Source organism: Microcebus murinus, chromosome 1 (genome assembly GCF_040939455.1).
Source record: "Microcebus murinus isolate Inina chromosome 1, M.murinus_Inina_mat1.0, whole genome shotgun sequence".
Taxonomy (NCBI): domain Eukaryota; kingdom Metazoa; phylum Chordata; class Mammalia; order Primates; family Cheirogaleidae; genus Microcebus; species Microcebus murinus.
The window spans coordinates 126,334,504-126,354,809 of NC_134104.1; the positions used below are offsets into that span (position 1 = coordinate 126,334,504).

The 20,306-nt window shown below is 35.5% G+C and overlaps 1 protein-coding gene across 1 annotated transcript; it reads right to left on the minus strand.

The window, feature by feature from the left end:
* Positions 1-1,260: 1,260 nt before the first annotated feature.
* Positions 1,261-11,900, minus strand: DAZL (deleted in azoospermia like). The gene is made up of 10 exons (XM_012766970.2): positions 11,759-11,900; positions 11,411-11,502; positions 10,999-11,050; positions 10,517-10,580; positions 10,287-10,426; positions 8,875-8,946; positions 8,075-8,125; positions 7,207-7,320; positions 6,049-6,147; positions 1,261-3,221 (listed from the first exon to the last, which is right to left on the minus strand). The coding sequence occupies exons 1-10, from the start codon at positions 11,795-11,797 to the stop codon at positions 3,165-3,167; spliced, it is 780 nt and encodes a 259-aa protein (XP_012622424.2). The 5' UTR covers positions 11,798-11,900; the 3' UTR covers positions 1,261-3,164.
* Positions 11,901-20,306: the final 8,406 nt, after the last annotated feature.

Below are 20,306 nucleotides of genomic sequence, written 5' to 3' on the forward strand. Positions count from 1 at the left end.
CTTGTTCAAGTATAACCAAATATTCTGGGTAAGGGTTCTCATGTATGTAACCATATACATATATATGCATATACACTCATGTATACATATGCAAATTTAAGGATTTCTAATTTTTAGCAGTTATACACTAAACATCAAAATTATTTTTTGATGATTCAGAAAGCACTGTTTTATCTTGCAGTACCTTGGTGTCATAATCAGTTTTTTGGTAATGAGCCAGTTAATAAGATTTTATCACTAAGAGCTTATCAATTGATGGAATACAGCAGTGTGCAGAAGAGAGACTTTCCTCTCCCAAAGCCTCAGCTTATAGAATTTATAGTACTAGAATTAAAACTGGAAGAGGTGGTTAAGTACTGATTTTCTGGGTGTATCCTTTTTTTTTTTTTTTTTTTTTTTTTTGAGACAGAGTCTTGCTTTGTTGTCCAGGCTAGAGTGAGTGCCGTGGCGTCAGCCTAGCTCACAGCAACCTCAAACTCCTGGGCTGCAGTGATCCTTCTGCCTCAGCCTCCCGAGTAGCTGGGACTACAGGCATGCGCCACTATGCCCGGCTAATTTTTTATATATATATATATCAGTTGGCCAATTAATTTCTTTCTATTTATAGTAGAGACGGGGTCTCGCTCTTGCTCAGGCTGGTTTTGAACTCCTGACCTTGAGCAATCCACCCGCCTCGGCCTCCCAAGAGCTAGGATTACAGGCGTGAGCCACAGCGCCCGGCCAGGGTGTATCCTTATATGAAGTAAATGCAACATGAAAAATCTAAGCACTATTCAACTAGTGCAATACCCCCAAATAAAAGAGTCAGAAATTAGGACAATGTGTGCAGTAGACAAAAAGATTCATAGGGTCCAAAATGAGAGGGACCTTGGCCATAAGACAGCACAGTCAGATGTGTTCTTCAGCATTCCTACCAGGGACTACATAGTTGATGCACTGCTATGGATCCCTCTATTAACCATTTCCAACTCAACACAGGAGAGATTATTCTCTCATGAAAACTCACCTCTTAATTTCATAAGAGAAAGCAACAAAAATACAATGATCAAATTTACTTTTATAAACTAACTCTGTCAGACTAATAAATTGAACAATATTTATACTTTTCAATTACAACAATCTAAACCTTGTCACAGATTTGAGTTTTCACAGAGTTGAGTCACACCCAACTCTCCACCATTTAGATAATGACATAAATAAGTAGGTCAAAACTTTTGAAAAAAAGAAGTTTCTTTATTTCTATTTATTCACATATGCAAAGACAGTATCAGTAATAGCTAATAGGAACTTATTTTTATATTTTTAAGTTTTAAAATTAATTTTCCATTTTGAAAGGTTCAGGACTTTGTCTCTTCTTTCTACCTTATTCTTTTAGATACTTCACTCCAACAAAACAGCAGATAAAAGTTTATTCTTTTACTTTTCCTTAGGTCATATTAGGATAATCAGAATTGGCTCTTTATAATTTAGGTATCATTTACAGTAAGCTGGAGATTTAATCACAGAATGATACATGTAAGAATGTTATAGCACCAAAAAAAGTAGAGAGATTTTTTTAAAACGACAAATTTCAGGGCACTTTCAAATTCTGAGGTATAATAAAGACATGTTGGGGATCCTTAAAAGACTCTTCAGACCCTTAAGATTCAGAATGAAAATTATTAGGAATTACAGACCAAAATGGGCACTAAGTACTATGTTCCATGGTAGCTACATTAGGTTAGGGATAAATAGAATTTCCATGTTTTAGAGAAGGGGCCAATGGAAGAAAAGGCCAGGAAGCCACTTTAAATTCACATCCATAGCAGATAAAACGACACTGATATGACTGCTTCCCTTTGAAAGGTATTATCCCATTACTACCTTTCCAAGGCTTGGCCCTTTGACTGCTCATATGCTATTTCCCTTTTCTTTGTATTACCAGTTCTAACAGCAAATCTCCTGGAAGAATAGTAATACAGACCGGAAAAGCAAGACTTTAGGCACAGAAAAGGAGCTCTGCTCTGGTGCTCCAGCTGTTTGTCACAATGTACAATGTACAATGAGGAGACCAGCTAACCTAAAACTATTGTCATCTCTGACTCTAGCATATATTCTTGGGGTACACTTATTAAACAACTTTTGTAGTTTAGATGCACCAAAACTACTTACTTTGACTCCTGGACATGTTTTATTTTACAAAAGGAAATGTAATAGGCAAAAAAAAAAAAAAAATCTACAACCAATAACTAATATTTCAATGTTTTTACAAAAACAATTCCTTTCAGATACTCTGATTAACCTTTAAGTGACATAAAAAAGTTTCAGTATTCTTTAATATCAATATTTTGCACAATTTAAGATACAGCCATTGAGTTTAGCATTTCAAGGAAAAAAAATTTTTATAAAAAGGAGAATGGTAACTCACTAAGAAGCTTACGTACCTAGAAAAGTTTAGTTTGTCTTGGATTCTTTTAAAAAATTAGGCCCAGAATTTTATTTATCCTAATTGCCATCCCCATCAAATAGGATATATATGTGTGGATTCTAGATAAAGGATAACATATTTTGAATAAACATTAAGACCCATTGATTGGATTGTTTGCTTAGAATATGTTTTACTGGGTTTAGACAAGGAAGACTTCAATAAAGCTAACTATATATTGAGTTCCACTGATTAAAAACGCAGTTTTAAAAATTCTGCTTTTGTGGTAAATTTCTAGACAAATCATAAATGCAAAGAACAATATTACAGATGCTGTACTGTTCATAGGTACTTGTTGGAGAAGTGAAATGCTTGTATTCAAACTATCAAAATTCTGACCTTTCAAAATAGATTTTTTAAAACAATATTTTGAAAATCAGTATTTGCTTTTAAACTCTTAAAAATGCCAATTTCAATGTTAAAATTCTTGCAGATAAATTTTAAAGTTATTCCTTTCAGTCTCAATTATTTTACTTTCAACTATATATTTAACACAGAACCAGTTTCTAAATAAACATCTAATGAAGAACAGTTTCAATGTAAGATAAAACTAGACAATCTAATAATATAACAAAGTCTGAGTATGATTTATCAAAATTCAGAATTAAATTTCTATTTCTATAATAGTGAAAAACTATCAGCTTCTTTTTAATATTCAAAACCAGCAACTTCCCATGAGACTAGAAAGTTGCAGAAAGGATCAAACAGATTTAAGCACTGCTGCCCGACTTCTTCTAAAGTGATGCACTCTTTTATCCTAGAAAAGACAAAAACAGTACTTTACTTCATTAAAAAATTCTTATTACCATTACTACCTAAAGAAAAGTTGCAAAAAACTTAAAGCATTTATTTTTGGTTTAAATATTATAAATAATGAGAAAAAAGGTAATTTTTTTTTTGAGACAGGGTCTTGATCTGTTACCCAAGCTACAGTGCAGTGGCACAATCATAGGTCGCTGTAACCTCAAACTCCTGGGTTCAAGTGATCCTCCTGTCTTGGCCTCCCAAGTAGCTGGGACACAGGCATTTGCCAGCATGCTCAGCTAATTTTGGGAGGCATTCTTGAAATTCGGGATAACAAATGTTTCAAGATGGTTAATTTTATTAACAGTTTAGTTAAAAAAAGAAATCCCAGTAAATTCAGAAATAGAAGACCTAGAATCAGTATCATTTCATGTTGTTTTTAATGATTTGGCAGTGATGTCCCAAAGATAGCTGGTGGAAAAGGTACATGATTTAAAGAAGTATTGTTTTTAATAACTGAATTGCATCTGAAATCATAGTTTGAGAACAGCACTCCAATCTGAAATCCTATATTTTTAGGTTATAACATGCAAGTTTCAGCTATTTAAAGGCATATCCTTAACCTGTGAAGATACATTACTCTTTAGAAAATGAAGAGAAAAAATTTAAATACATGCAAAACTTTCTTTTCACTCTATGTTGCCTACAGATATGCGGACAGAAGGAAGTGAGCCCTTTCAAAAAGGAATGGGACAGAGTAAACCAGTAATAAAGGTAACAGAATTTTCTTCTCTTCAGTTAGCTTAACTGTGCCCTCTTTCCTAGGTATTAAATTAAGCTGTCATATAAAGAAGAGTGACTTCTGGAAGCGATGTAATGTGTCAGCAGGATGATATCCCATCTGGGTTAAACCCTAGAAAAGTGGTCACAAACTCACATATCTTCACTGGTCAGGAAGGAAACAAGAATATAAAGGGGCTGGAATTAAGACAACAAAAAAAAGAATTTGCCATGAAAAAAGTAAATGCATTCCAATTCCATCGAAACAACATACAGCCAATCAAAATGGGTCTAGAATGCCAGACAACTGCAGGATGCCAACTACTGACTCCTAGCCCAGATGGGCAGAAAACTTTGCAAGTTCAAAGTCAGGCTTTTGTCTAATATCAGGTGAAAATCAAATTTAAAGACTATTTTCTGTTTTGCAAATACATCATTTAAGTACTACCTATTTAACCTTCAGAACTTTGGACAAGGTAGGTTGTCATGCAACCCCAGTTCTTTCCTTTCTAAATTATACTTTGTAGAACGAAGCAAGCAACAAGGGAACAAATGTCAACTTTAAATAAATATGTTTACTCCCTGTTACAAACATGGTAAGAACTTAATACTGCTAAGGGTCTACCCTTCTGCATGACAGGAGGTCCTTAGTATACACTTTAAAAAGGCATTAAGTTTCACCCTATTTCCATTCATCAATGAGAAAAAGCTATTCTTTCTCTGTTTTAAGACACAAAGTGATGGTTAAAAATTTCCCTTTGGATATAAAAAATGGTGCAGCCATTTTGGAAAAATTCTGGCAGTTCCATAAAAGGTTAAATACAGTTACCATACAACTCAGCAATTCTATTCCTAGATATACACTCAAGAGAAACAAAAACATGTGTCCACACAATAACCTGTACATGAATGTTCACAGCATTATTATTTGTAATACCTAGAAAGTAGAAGCAACCCAAGCATCTTTCAATTGATGAGTGGATAAACAAAATGTGGTATTAGCCATAAAGAAAAGGAAATGAGCACCGATATATGGTATAACATTGATGAACCTTGAAAACATTAAGCTAAGTGAAAGAAGTAAGTCACAAAAGGCCACATATTGTAGGATTTGATTGCTATGAAATGTCCAGAATAGGAAAACCCTTAGAGAGAGAAAGTAAATTAGATAAATTAGTGGTTGTCAAGGGCTAAAGCAACTGGGGGAAAATGGGGAGTGAATCCTAATTGGTAGTAGGGGGGTATTTTGGGTGTGATTAAAATATTCTAAAATAGTGGTCATGGTTTCAAAACTCTATGAACATTCTAAAAACCATTGAATTGCACACTTTAAATGGGCAAATTGTATGGTATCTCAATAAACCTATTACTAAAAAAAAAAAAAAAACAACAACAATACTTCCCTTTTAGTAACCACAACATTCCTCTCCCATTGGACTGACCAGTTAATTTTAACATTCATAGACTCAAAACTAAAAACAACCTAGAGACTTTAATTCTGTGCCTCCTCATTTTAGGAGCTTTAATATGTCCAAGGAGGACAGAAGAAAGACCAGAAAAAAGATATTTTTAAAATTCAAACACCCACATTCTCTTCTGCTTTATCAACTGTGAATCAACTTCCATTTTTTCCACTCAGCTCTTTTTACTGCTTCTTTTGACTCCTTCTCCCTCCACATTGTTCAGGCATATCATCTGAGTAACTTCTTTTCTTCCCTTTAGTCCAATATACACGTATTAAGTTCTGCTTTCTATACCAAAAATTTTCTTTTACTAGTTAGTCAAACTATTATTCTCTTTCAACTGTCTTCTGGAATGAACCTTTCAATTATAAACATCTGCTAATAGTTTCTTTCCTAAATACAGCCACACCGTATCAGGGTTTGAGCATACTAAAATAAATAGCCAGGTAAAACCCACTCACAGTGGTTTACTGGGTTACAGTGAAATGCCAACCGTTTAAATGCTCTAAGTAATCTCAAAATATATATTTCACAGGAAAAAAAATACTTTGAAGCTAACAAATGTGCTTTTTATCCTGCGTATTATTCCTTTCATACCTTGAAGTAGTCATCCTGAGTAACAAGAGAGTTTCTCAGTCTGTTCTCTGGATTAAACAGACAAGATACCACTGTCTGTATGCTTCGGTCCACAGATTTCTGAAACACAGAAGTTTTCAGTAATCTAAAGATGATTCCTCCTTTTACTCACTGTTATATACTTTTTTCGGACAGTTTAATGAACGTATTTGCTTATTACTAAAGAATTTTTATGGGATTCACAATTCTTACCACTTATCTCTTAGCATGTAGGTTTTCTGACAAAGAACTTAGTGATTTTAGAACCTTAGTGATTTTAGAACCTTAGTGATAAGACATTGGTTTAAAAAGCTGAATTTATTAAAATCCTAAGTGAATGCCAATGTTTTAAGAAACAATATTCAGGACAAAGCCTGATTAGACTGTAAGCTATTTTAATATTTTTTTTTCAAATTTTAAAATCAAGTATCAAATCTGAGATTTTTTTTTCATCATTATAGTTCAGGAGTTCTCAACATTTTTTTCCACTGAGAAACACATGGATGAAGTTTTATACACTCTAATGAGAATCTTTCAGTGTTACATATATTCCCCCAGCACATCCATTATTTCCACATTCCCACTCATTCAGCAAAACATATGCAAATTCAAGAGTGAGAGTATTGTTGTAGGAATCTGTTCTAATGATTAAAACAAACCCTATTTTAGTATTTGAATAATTACTACTGACTCCACTTTTGAAATCTGCTATTTTTAATGTTAGAATACCATAAATGTGTTTTACTATTTAGCTAAATGTTTAAGAAATGTAAAAGAAAAGGTAGATATAATTCATACAAATCCCTCTTTTGAGCATTAGAATTCTTGAGGAAACCTGACCATTACATTCTGCCAAATCATATTAATAAAATATTTGTTAAAGTATGGTTAAAAAACAATTAAATTGCAAGAGAGGAAAGGACTGCTGAATCGGAAACTACATGTACACACTGAAAGTTTAGGGGTGTCTGAAATTTCACCAACTTTCACATTAAATGCCGAGTATTAGTCAATTAAGCTCTATAATTTATGGTTTCCATCTTTAAATTTGGGCAAAGATACTTGCTTCTTAAAGAACTATTAAAATTAAAAAAAATAAATATCAAATATAAATATTAATAAACAAAATTAGATGTTTGCCTTTTGTGGGCCATTTCCAGAGGATGGAGTAGCTTCATGCACTGAGCATTCATTTGGCAAAACTTCAGCTCCTGGATCAACTTCATTACAGTGGTAGTTAACAGCTGTATAAGCCTACATTTAAAATAATAAAAGTGTAAACAGAGAGCTATTCAGATACATTTAAAAGCCATCTATTTTTCAAAATGGCGAGCTGACACTGAAAATTTTAACGTAGGTAGTGCTGAAATTCAATTACATTATTTCGGAAACTTTGTTTTAAACTCAATAGTTGAAATGCAGTAAGGCAGCCTTTTATTTTAAAATGTCTTCTAAGCTTCAACCAAATCAGAAATAGAAGAACTCTAAGAAAAAGAAACTCTAATAAGTAGTAAGAGAGTGCTTGGAAATTTGAACTCTTATACTCTTTATATATCCAATTCTGTTGAAAGACAGAAGGTAACAAAAGCTTGGGTGTTTCAGAGGTAACACTCTCTTTTTATTCCCTTTTCTTATTTAACAGTATTAACATCAAAACATTTGTTTCTCTTCAACCGACTTTTATGGGTAGCAAAGCCAAAGGCAGATTCAATGCTAATTCTAACACCATATTAATACTGCTTTTCTTGGATTATATATTCTATTGTATGCAGAACAGTCACTATGTAAGCATACATAAACTTGAGAAACAAAAAGCAGTTTTCCCCACGGAGTTTATAATTGAATTAATAAGAAATAAGCAGAACATAATACATAATATAAAGGGAAATTTAAGAATATTTCTGGGTATATTATTACATGGCAAAAGGTCAAGAAATATATAATACTTAAATGAGAAAATACTTTGAAATAAAGAATAGAAAGTAAATGTTTGGCTAATTCACTCTACCTGAGGTATAACATAACTCCGTTGTTCTCCAGCAGGCCACTGGGGTGGCATCTTAAAAAAAAAGAAACAGACTATTCAAATATTCCTACATATTTTCACAAACATATGAGAAAGACAATGTTGAAATATTTATCATTCTATCTCCTTTTATTATAATAAAAGAAATGAAATGGAAGAAATACTTTATGTTTCTAATACTTGAAGTTCTTGTTACTTGCATATATAAACCTCACCTTTTTCTCAATTTTCTGGAGTTGGCATTCAAGAAAACTTAAAAAATAGTAATTATTTGAATTTATTACCATTGATACGGTCATGGGTCATAGATATAGTAGTATCTATGAAAAGAAATTCATAGAATTACTACCTTATAAGTAGCCAGCTAAAATAAACATTGTCAAATATAATTAGAATTCTGTGCTCTAAGAATTGAGTAATAATTTTATTACAACCTGTCCCTCTAAAAAAAATTTATAAAAGTCAGCCTGGATGTTTCAGCTATTTAACAGCAAAGATGGAAGAATACATCTTCCATCCGTTGAAATATATATGGGGACACCAAATCTTACAAAACAGTTCTACAGAAAAGTTCTTGCCTTTTAAAGTACATTCCTGTAAAAATTTTACTCCATTATTTAAAAATAATACATAGGCATGAATTCTAGACTAATTCCAAATTTTTTCTTAAATTTTAGGCTCTTCACTATTCTAAATGACAAACTATTTGGGAAATTTATATAAATTAATTAAAGGCCTCAATAATATTCCACAATAAATCATTTTGTATCCTGTTAAATTACCTGATAATTATAAACAGGCAGCTGATATCCAGTGATGACCTGAACTGGTGAACTTGGATAAGGAGGATAGGCCTGAAAATAAAGTTTATAGAAAGAATGGGTTAACCAGGTAAATTTCTTTTTAATTAGAAAGAAGGAATATTAATTCCCAATATAAAAAATGAAAATTTAAAAAATCTTATTTTTCGGTATACAACAATGTAAGATTCTAAATGAATGGCTAACTTTATTAAGAAAAAAATATTCTCTGTCAAACATTAGCCTTTGGGTAGAGAAGAGGAAGGAATAAATGGTGAGGGAAGTGACTTTGCCAGCCTAAGTTTACCTTATTTGTATACTTATCTCCACCCAGAAGTTCTTTCTTATACTGATGATAAGGCTCTATTAAGATAGATTTCCATGTAAGTTAAATTAATACATCTACCATTTCTTTGTAAAAATACTTTTAGACATTATGGAATAATGTGTAGTCCTCCTACAGACTTTATGGCTTTTTCATATTTCATTCTAAAAATTAAGGGCAGCATACAATCTCAAACTGGGAGACAGTACGACTTACATGTTTCAATAAATACTTATTGGTTGAAAACATTTGAGTGGTAAACATACATGAATATACCAGATTAAGTAATAGCTTATGGTAAATGTTAGAAACAAATAGGCCTTTTTTTCTAGCCATGTTTAGAGCAAGAAAAATAAGAAAAGATATACCCTACATTTCAGGTAAATGGAAAATGTAAACAAATGAGAGACACTGCGGAACTATTTCACTATTATTTTGTTTCCTTTCCAGCAAAGAAAATGTCTTTTGAATTGAAGAAAGTAAAATGAACTAAAGAAAACAAATGGTATTTATCATCAACAGGCGATAGTATGTCAAATCCTACTTGAAATATCAAAGTAACCAGGATAAAACAAATTATATGACAAAAACTCATAGAGTTTATATAGTAAAATATGCCAGAAATCTATCCATTCCAGAACCAGAATATATTCAGAAGTCAGCAATCTATCTACACAAGGAGGGACCTAGAAATCATTGCAAGTAAAGAATAGCTAAACACACAATGCTAACTTTAGAGAAAAATAAACTAGACAGACACATGAGGAAAACTGCTTTCAAATACTTTACGAGTTATTATACGGGGGAAAAAAGGAAGAGATTTGTTCTATGTGGCTACAGAGGTCAGTTCTAAGATAAAGGCTTACAAACTACATAGAAACAAATTTTTAGCTTGTAAAAGGAAGAACACTAAGAATGAGAGATTTCTAACAAAAGTAACACATTTCCCATCACTCAAAGTATTCAAACAGGAACTGTATTGCCACTTATCATGGAAATTGTGAATGTAATTTCCCAGAAGGTACATGACTATAATAAAGGAGAGAACAGGGATGTAGGCAATTCTTACCTGAACATACTGAGTTATAGGATTCATCATGGTTGGAGGCTGCATATAAGTTTCAGTGTTTGGATTACTCCAGACACTCTGAAACTGTGGTGGAGGAGGAGGATTAAAAACCAAAGGACGTGGCTGCACATGATAAGCACCTTTTAAAAAATAAGAAGAAAACAAAGCCCATTTTTAGTTCTCTGAACATTCTTTGAACGTTAACAAGAACACTTAATTTTTTTACTCACAAAAATTTTGTTTCCTGATTGCAGGGCCCAGTTTCAGTTTTTTACCATGGAAATTTATCTGTGACTGAAAATAAAACAGTAACAAAACTAGAATTAATTTTCAAGTCTTTACTTGCAAGACTTGAGTATCAACATCCCGAGTTCTCTAAAGTTCCTACTGTATCAGAAAAACCAGTGAGAAGTACGTACCAAACCAAAATTTGTCACCACAAAGGTAAGATACTTTAATCCAAGTATCAAGAGGCATCAAGTGAAATTTAATCAAAAACCTTTCATCACTGGGTCTCCAACCCTTCATGTCTCTAGTTCATGATGGTAGGTGCCCAGTAAACAATAAAGTTCTAACAAGTTATGTAAGATTACTCTTAAGTTGGGAGTCCAAATGGAAAGTATATCTTTCTCCAAATTTTACATAAGACTGAGTATATTACTTGACACTAAACATCACATTAATTAGAGACTTTTTTCATAAGATTACTTACTTCTACTATCTTCTGCACATCCACGTCATTATAAAATGAAACAAATCCATAGCTAGAAAAGCAGGTAAATGAAGTAAAAATCATCACCATATAGTACATGCTTCAGAACTTCTAGTACTCTATGAAATAATACACGGAATACAATTTAAGATATTGTAAAGAAAACAATTCTTTGACAAAACTGATTAATTCACTTATGTGAAATAAAAACAGGAAAAATATAAAAACAAACATTAGGAAAATTATTTTAAAAAGATCTGGCAACAAACTTTTATCCTCTACATGTAAGAAATTAACAAAGCAACAAATTCCATTTATAGAAGCATCAGTTTTCAAGTCTTCCTCTCTGAAACTCTATAGATGCCAGAGTTCAGATATCTGTGATAATTTATAATAAACATATTTTACTTACCCTTTGGACACACCAGTTCGGTCCGTGATTATCTTCACTTCTTTTACTGAACCATATCTAGCAAAGAAACTTCTAATTTCGGTTTCATCCATCTATGGAAAAGAATTGAACTTCAAGAGTAAAAAATCAACATTTCAAATATATATATAAAGGTGGTTTCATGATGTGGAAGTTTTCCCTCCAAGTATCCCTATAGCTCTTTGTCAAAAATATATTTAGTACCTATGGATTAAATGTAAAACCAATTCCAAATTTGCATGAAGTGCAAAAAACCTTAGGCTTCTCATAGGGCCCAAATCCCATTAGTCACAACGTATTTTAAGGTATAAATGAGATACGATACAATACCCTAACATCAATTCCACCAACAAAAACGGTGTTTGGCATGATTCTGCCTTCTGGTAAAACATAGCCTTGGCTGGTTGTAGCTGATGAGGACTGGGTGCTAGCCTCTCTGGAGATGGTTGAGTTTGGAGTCTCAGCATTTGCAGCAGACTGTAATTTGGAAAATAGACATCATAACTAGATATACTGGCAAAAACTATATACAATGTGAAATGTAATTTTGTACTTAAAGTATAAATATTTTATATAAATTACTTTCATTGTAAACTGGTTACCAATATAGCTTAGTTCAGGCTCAGGATTTAAAGTTATCAGAGTACACCAGCATGAAATTTTAACAAAAGGATATATTATATACATATATACTACTTTCTTAAATCCAGTGCTGCTCATTACCATTTCTTATACAATGCTGTGGAAGAATATGGATTTTATATTTTGTGAAAATACTACGTGAATTGGTAAAAAAAAAAAAAATTAGAAAGTTCAGATTTGGAAAAACTAAGGTTATTAAAATCATCCTGTTCTATATTGATAGACAACTTTCCATTTTACCAAATATATGAATAAAAAGCATGGTAAATCTTTTTAAAAAGTCAATGTAAACCAAAAAAGCTGTGTTAAAAAGAAAATAAGCATCAAAGTTTTAAGCCAATTTATCTTGCTTTGCCTTTCTATTCACCAAAATTAACATAAATTGTATAATTTTAACACTCCCTGTGTTCGTATGCCTGCTTTACTTTGGAAATGGAGCATAAAAACATTATTTGCTCACATATCACAGCTTCTGCTAAAAAGGGGGTTATAATCCTCTTCCCTAATGCTAGGGTGTTCAAAGTATTTTTTGAAATAACATTTTTCTTCTTGAATAACACCAAATGAGTCTCACTGATAATTCTAATTTTCACAGTGGGCTGATAGACATAAATGATACCAGCTTTATTTTCAGATAAAGAAACCCACACATATAACTCATTATTTTTCCGGATTCTGATCAGAACTCTGTCTTTAGTCTTCTCACAGTAGACTCAAAGGTTAATGTAAAATTATTTCTAAAGTGAAATTTATACATCATATATATACTGGAGAGACAGTAAAGCATAGTGAAACAGTATAGCATAGTGAAATTGATTTAGTCAGGAGATGTAGGTTCACATCCCTTACTAGGTTATAATCCACTTACTTGCCAGCTGTATTAACCTCTGGGAAAATTGCTTTGAAAATGAAATAACATCTGTGAATTCACTGTGTAAAATATAAAGTGGTATGCCAACATAAGTTAGTGTCCTGTTATTTGAATTTATTTTCAGTAAATTTTTTAAAAGTGTCTTTCTTGGTTTTGTCATTTTAGTCGATTTTGAAGAAACTTTATTAATTAACAACTAATTGGAACTTCAGGAAACTACCATATTTATGACACATCACTCATTTGAAATTCATTTATGAAGTGCCTACTGATTATAAGAAATACAAAAGGCTGTAAGAGAGCCAGAAAGCTATTACACATGTACACCTGCTTATGAAAGAAACCAGAACACTAGGCAAATAAAATTGAAAATGAACTGAAACCAATAATTTCCTAGAAAATTAATAAATTATCAAAATTGACATTTTTACTTAATCTTTTTGTACTCCTTTACATTTTCCTCTTGTTCTTTTAGACATATTGGAATTGTTTTTAATGTTCAGTTTTGGATAAATTCAATTAACTGAAGAGAAAAAAAAGGAAAGAAACCAGAAACAAGGGCAAAAGAAACCAACTGACCTATCTTTTTAGAAAGGGAAGCATAATTTTGTAGAAGTTTATAACAATGAGACAGTTGATAGAGTTCTTGCTTTGTTAATTAGATGCCAGAAATTACTGATGAATTTAAGATTCTACAAATTGCTGTACTAATTAGAGATGAAATCTCAATTGTCAAATCACCAAAGTTGAGTTTTTTGCTTTTCTCTATTCGTTTGTGCTTATACTTTCTATTTTGGGTTTCTATTTGAATACTTCCCAATTCTTTAACTATGGTATATAGTGGTATTTCATGACATGAAGTGGAAGAGAATAAAAAATATTTATTTATTTATTTATTTATTTATTATTTCAGCATATTATGGGGGAACAAATGTTAACGTTACTTATATTGCCCATGCCCCCAGTTTTTCCTTTTTTAAATGTCTTATCATTTTAGTTTTTTCTATCTGGTAAAACATTACATAAGCTATGTTATCTTGAACTACTGAAAACTTGAATAGGTTTCCCCCCCTACAGACAATTTACCAATCCCCTTTCAATTAGCTCATGTAAAAATCCAAAACAAAACAAAACAGTAGTTTCTGAAATCCTTACAGACTTTATTTTCTCCATTTCAATTCCCTATTCATTTGTAGATGACCTTTGGATATGTTAATTTGATAAATAAACTATTTATAGTATTGTCTATCTCTATGCCATAATGTGTGGATGAATTTTAATTTAGACATTTAACTTCTGGCCAGAAAACTGTGCCAGTTTAGAAGGGGTTATGATAATGCACTGATTCTCAACCGGAGAAGATTTTGAGCCCCAGCGGTATTTGATAATGCCTAAAGACATTTTTGGTTGTCACAACTGACATCTAGCACCTGGTGGGTTTAAAGCCAGGGATACTACTAAACATCCTACACAATGCAAAGGATAGCTTCCCCGAACAAAGAATTATTTAACCCCAAATTTGAATAGGGATGTTGCTGAGAAACCTGTGACAGTGCCACCAGAATTGAAGAGAAAAATTGTTTGGGAAGAACTTTATTTTAATTGTTTAGTAAAGTAAGTCTTTTCAGGACCTCAATTTCCTTGCTTGAAAAATGAGTGGTTGGAAAAGATCTCTGATGTCTCCTCTAATTCCCATATTCTATTTACAAAAGTAAAATGGATACTGGACATAACAGTAATTTTGTAAAGAGGAAAAAAGACATCGGGTATTATAGGAAGTCTGGTGTTGGCTTGGATTCTACAAATTAGCTGCCTTCTTAATTGGGATAGTAAATATAAAATTCATCAAATCATTTTAATAGTGTAATAATGTCTTAAATTAAGGCAAACACCATTATAACCTGTTAACCAGCAGGTGGCACTCAAAGCTAACAAAGTAATCCAAGTACTGCATTTTAAGATTTGATTAGCAAGGATTGTTAAACTACTATGTGTGTCTATATATAATTGTAATTTACAGATAAAACATCCACAATCAACAGACAACCTTTGGTTACTTGAAACTACAACTGAAAATACAAATGAATGCTTAGGATAAGCAAAAGTTTGACGTTAAAGTAAGTATAATCTTAACCATCAATAGCATATTAAAAGTAAATTGTATATGTAAGAAGCAATTATTTTTCTTAATTATACCTTCAAATGAGTTTTGAAATCAGAAATGTTGGAATAGTAAATAGGGGTGAGCTTAGAGACCATCATATACACAATTCTCATCACTGTTATTTACAATAATATATTCCCTGTTATATTTGGGTGACCAACGTAACTAAAAGCTGAAAAAAAATGTATTGTTATAAAGCTTCTGGGATGTCAGCACTTTTGACAACAGTATTTGATTCAATTACTGTGTCTACATGTAAGCAAACTGAGATCTATGTAAATCAACCAGGAAAAAGCCTCTAATTTGTAGTTATGAAAGTAATATCCACTGCAATAGAGAGGAGGTAATAAAGAAAAAAGCTAAAGTTAAGAAAATAGGAAATAAAAATCAGAATAAAAACTTCAAGAAAATCCACGAGTAGATTCTTAAAGGGGTTGGGGGTGAAATTTAAGCAATAAACAAACGATCATAGCAAAGCTAAGCAAGAAAGCAAAACCATACATTAGACATGGAAATCTATTATGACTAGATTATAAAAGAATGCCACGTATAAACTCTAAGGGAATAAATGTGGAAATCTTGATGAAATGGCTAACTTTCTACAGAAATATAAATTTTTATAAAACAATCTTAAGAAGAGAAAGAACATTCAATAATGCTTGGCTCCGTTTTGCTGGAAGTTTCTTCAACCTGTAAAGAAACAAGTGTGTGAGCGAGAGAAAGAAAGGCAGGCACGTGCACACACTGGTAGAAAAGGCAGAAGAGGAGAAAAACAAATTCAAACACTTTTCTTAAAATTCTCAGAGAAAAAAGAGTATTTTTCAATGCATTTTAAAAAGCTAACGCATCTAAATAACAAAGCCTCAAGATGGTCCAACTCTGCCCTCAACAGAGATGCAAAATTACAGCAATATATAAAGAATATACCATAATTATGTACAGTTTATATCGGAAGTGCAAGGATGATTCTTTCATAGGATATCTGTTACTTTAATTCATCACTGAAAAAGCATTTGATAAAATATGACATTCATTTTTTATTTAGAAAACTCAAATGAAACAGAAATAGAAGAATCTTATTTTCATTCAATCTAATTCCAAGCTACTACCATCAAGCTTAAAGTGAAGTACTAGAGTTACTTTCATCAAAATTAGAAATAAGATAAGGGTATCTCCTTATCATCGCTATAATTTTTTTCCACTATATATTACAAACTCTAATGTTAACAGAGTTTTTATGAATCAGTAAGAAAAAGAAAATGCACAAGTAGGAAGGTACTTGTACATTTCTTTGTACATTTCTAAGAAAAAGAAAATGTACAAGTGGACTAAGTATTTATAAAAAAGAAGCTTAAAAAGCTAGTGACCAGTGATCAACTTCACTAGTGATTAAAAAAAAATTACATCTCTCCTTGGAAAGGGTGTGGAGAACAGATCACTCCACACTCCATCAATGGGAAAATACTGGTACATGCTTTGCCAAGAGTAGCTTGGAAAGATGTATCATAATATGAAACTGTTATAAAAGGGGCAAAGCTCTTACACCCAGCAATTCCACTGCTGGCAACTTATCTCAAGGAATGAACAGCACAAGTATCCCAAAATATCAATACCTGCACAAGGATATGCATTATCACATTGTTTTAGTATCAAAAAGTTACTCATCATAAGGGAATTAGGTAAAGTAATGGTACAATTTTCTACATGAAATATTAAAGTTATCTTTGGAATAATGCCCACTACATTAACTGAAAGATGCAGGCTGTAAAATAGTATTTTATAGCATGGTACAATTTTTGTAAAATAAAATTTACTTATCTATATGCAATACATGCATAAAAATAACCTAGAAGGGCATACATATATCAGTATTTAACAGTGGTTACAGGTGTAGGGATTAAGATGGGTCTCTACTTTCCTACAGTAATTATTTTCAAGAGAGTAAATATGCTACTTTGTAACAGCAAAAAAAGTCAACAAAACTATTAGTATTTCCCCTCTTTATCTCTAAAAATGGAGAAATTATTGTAAATAATTATTTGTACTAAGTCATGGTGATTATTAAATAATTATTAGCATGGAGATGTCATGTTACACAATTATTACACAACAGTTATTTACACAAAATACATTTTAATATATAAATACTTATATAATATAAAAATACATGGATTATGTACAAACTTCCTCCCTTTATCTCTAAAAATGGAGAGGCTAAGAACTCTGGTAATATGAATACACACATTTGTGATTTAAAGGTTGGTCAACGTGTTCAGAGCTGTATCCTGTGGTAGTAGTGAACCAACTCTACGCATTTACCTAAACTCACATAAACGTACACCAAAAAGAGTACCTACAAAACGTACATTTTGTCAAAAGCTGCCGATTAATCAAGAAGGAATAGTGTTCTGAGTTAAAAAAAAAAAATCGAAAATTCTCAATGGCAACTACTGAATCCAACCTCGTGCCGCAATGATGGCGTCAGAGGACTTGTGAGTGCTTGATGCCGCCCCACGAGGGAGCCACCTGCAGGTCACCTGACCAGCGGCCGGGAGGCGGGAGTAGGCCCCTGGGCTCGCGGGCCACGCGTTCACGCCCTTGTCCCCTGCTTGTCCCGCCCCGCACCCCACAAGCACCTGCCACCCGAAAGACCCCCCAAACCCGCAGACCCCACCCCTCACAGGGACCCCGAGAGAGAACCACTTCCTCAAAGCGCTGGCCTCCAAGTCCCCAAAGCAAGTTCCTCAGCTGGACCACGCCAGGCGGCGTTCAGGCCAGACGCCATCTCGCAGAGGCCGCCGAGGTGAGTCTCCACCGCGGAAACGCGGGAGAGCGGGGTGGGGGCGGGGTTCCCTGCACCGCAAACCTCGGCCGAATCCAACCTCGTGCGTCAATGATGGCGTCAGGCGAGTTTTAAGTGCCTGATGCCGCCCCACGAGGGAGCCACCTGCAGGTCACCTGACCAGCGGCCAGGAGGCGGGAGCAGCTCCTGAGCTAGCGGGCCGCGTTCAGGACGCCCTTGTCCCCTGGTCGTCCTGCCCCGCACCCCACAGGCACGTGCCACCCGCCACCGGAGACCCCCCAAACCCACAGAGGGGTCCCCAAACCCACAGACCCCACCCCTCACAGGGACCCGAGAGAGAACCACGTCCTCGGGAAGCGCCGGCCTCCAAGTCCCAAAACCGAGTTCCTCAGCAGGGCCGCGCCGGGCAGGCCCGACGCCATCTCGCGGAGGACGCCGCGGGGACTCTCCACAGTGGAAGCGCGGGATGGCGGGGTGGGGGCGGGGTACCCCGCACCCCAAACCTCAGCCTGACGGAGAACCCGCCAAACGAGTTGACACCGAGGCGGGAAGTGGCGACCGCGCGAAGGCCGCGGACCTTGCACGTGGCTCGCTCGCGGCTCGCCCGCCGGGCGTCGGGAGCACGCCCCTGCCACCGCAGCCCGGGCGTCCCGCCGCCTCCTCGCCGCCACAGGCGCCCGTGTGCCCTGTAGGCCGCGCCGCTGCGAGGCCTCCTCTCCTCGCGCCCTGCAGGCAGGCGCCCCAGAACGAGAAAGCCGAGACACCCTGCTTTCCGCCCCCCAAAGCGAGTTTCACCCACCCTCGAAAACCCTGCCAGGCTTGCGCTCCTCAGGCCGCCCCCTCAACTCACCATGATGGCGGCAGCCAGCAGTTCCCACCTACGGGCTCGAGGGGGAGCAGAGGCTGTGCTTCTGGCACACTCCTGGGCTGTTGGTCTGCTCGAGCCGCTGCCCGGCTTCGAACAGGCAAAGGAACCAAAGGCCGAGGAGTGAGGAAAATCAAAGGTGGGCGACAGGCTGAGGAGCCCTGAAGGGTGTGCGCCGAGGCTGACGGGCGCAGGCGGACTGCGGTGTGTTCTGTGGGGCTCCTGGAGGTGGCTCCTGCGCTGGGTGCGGGGCTCGTGGTAGCCGCCTCAGCCAATGGGTGCCAGCGCCCCCGCCCCCCGCGGGGGGGGGTTCGAGGGGGACGACGGCGTGGCTGGGGCTGCGCAGGGGGTGCGCGCGTGCCGGAGCCTTGCACCCAGGGAGGCACCGCCCTCACGCAGCCACACAGACCTACAGAAACGCGCGTCGCCTCGAAAATGCCTTTGAAGCACCCTTGAACTAAGTGTGCCTACTTAGACATGTGGCGAAATAAAAAAAAGTTATAATCTAATGTGTCTGGGCTTGAGTTTCAAAATGGCGTCTTGAACGCAAAGGCTGAGCCCCATCACATTTATCTTCATCACCTACCCCAAAATCTGTGGAAATGGCTACAGAAATAGAAAATAGGAGCAAATCTAAGGAGAACAGGGAAGAGAGACATAAACAGCCTAGAAACTTGGGTGTCTTTCTGTCAAATTTGAAGTAGATGGTGTCGGATTGGAGGAAATGCCAGCCGCAGCCAGCGAGTTGGCATTCAGGACTTACATTCTTTCTGTAAACGGTTATTGTCTACGATTACCAGACACCACAGATGCAGGAGTAAACAAAATAAGAGAACCTATCTTCCCTCAGGGAGTTTAAATTGTAATGGCCAAGTTTACCGTCTAGGCCTTACAGGAAGAAGCTAGGCCTGCCTAGAAAATTCTAGAACATTCTCAATGTTAGAGAAACAGGGCCTAGAGCAAGGGATCTGTGGGGCAGGTGGTACAGCCAATCTCACAACTGTGGGAGTCACTCCAGCACCTTATTTATACCCATAGGGGTAACTGGCTATGACTTTTATCCTCAAACTTTACTTTTGTACTTACAAAAAGCATTTAAATGTCGCTTTCTAAGCTAGAAGAATGATAGACTTCTGTAACATGAAAACTCTTATCATTACTAACACCTAGCAATGCTGGATAAAATAATAACTAACTGAATTTTCAATACACAGCTAAACTCATAAGAAATGAGGAGAAATTTCAAGGTGCTAAAAATGAAAATAAACTGAAAACCAGAGCAGTGACTCGTTGGACTGATTCTTCTCTGGCCCTGGGTACAGGGGCTGGGTTGTAGGGCCACCAATCATACTAGTTTGCCCAGGACTTTTCAGGTTTTAGCACTGAAAATGGTTTGCTTGATGTGTTCATCGTAAGTGTGGGCAATGTGGTGTTAATCTCTGTAACTTGAGGCCTGGATGTATAGGGGCAGGAGGCGAGGGCTCAGGGTAGGAGCTGGAACTGTGAGCCAACAAAAACCAATGTCCTTGAAAA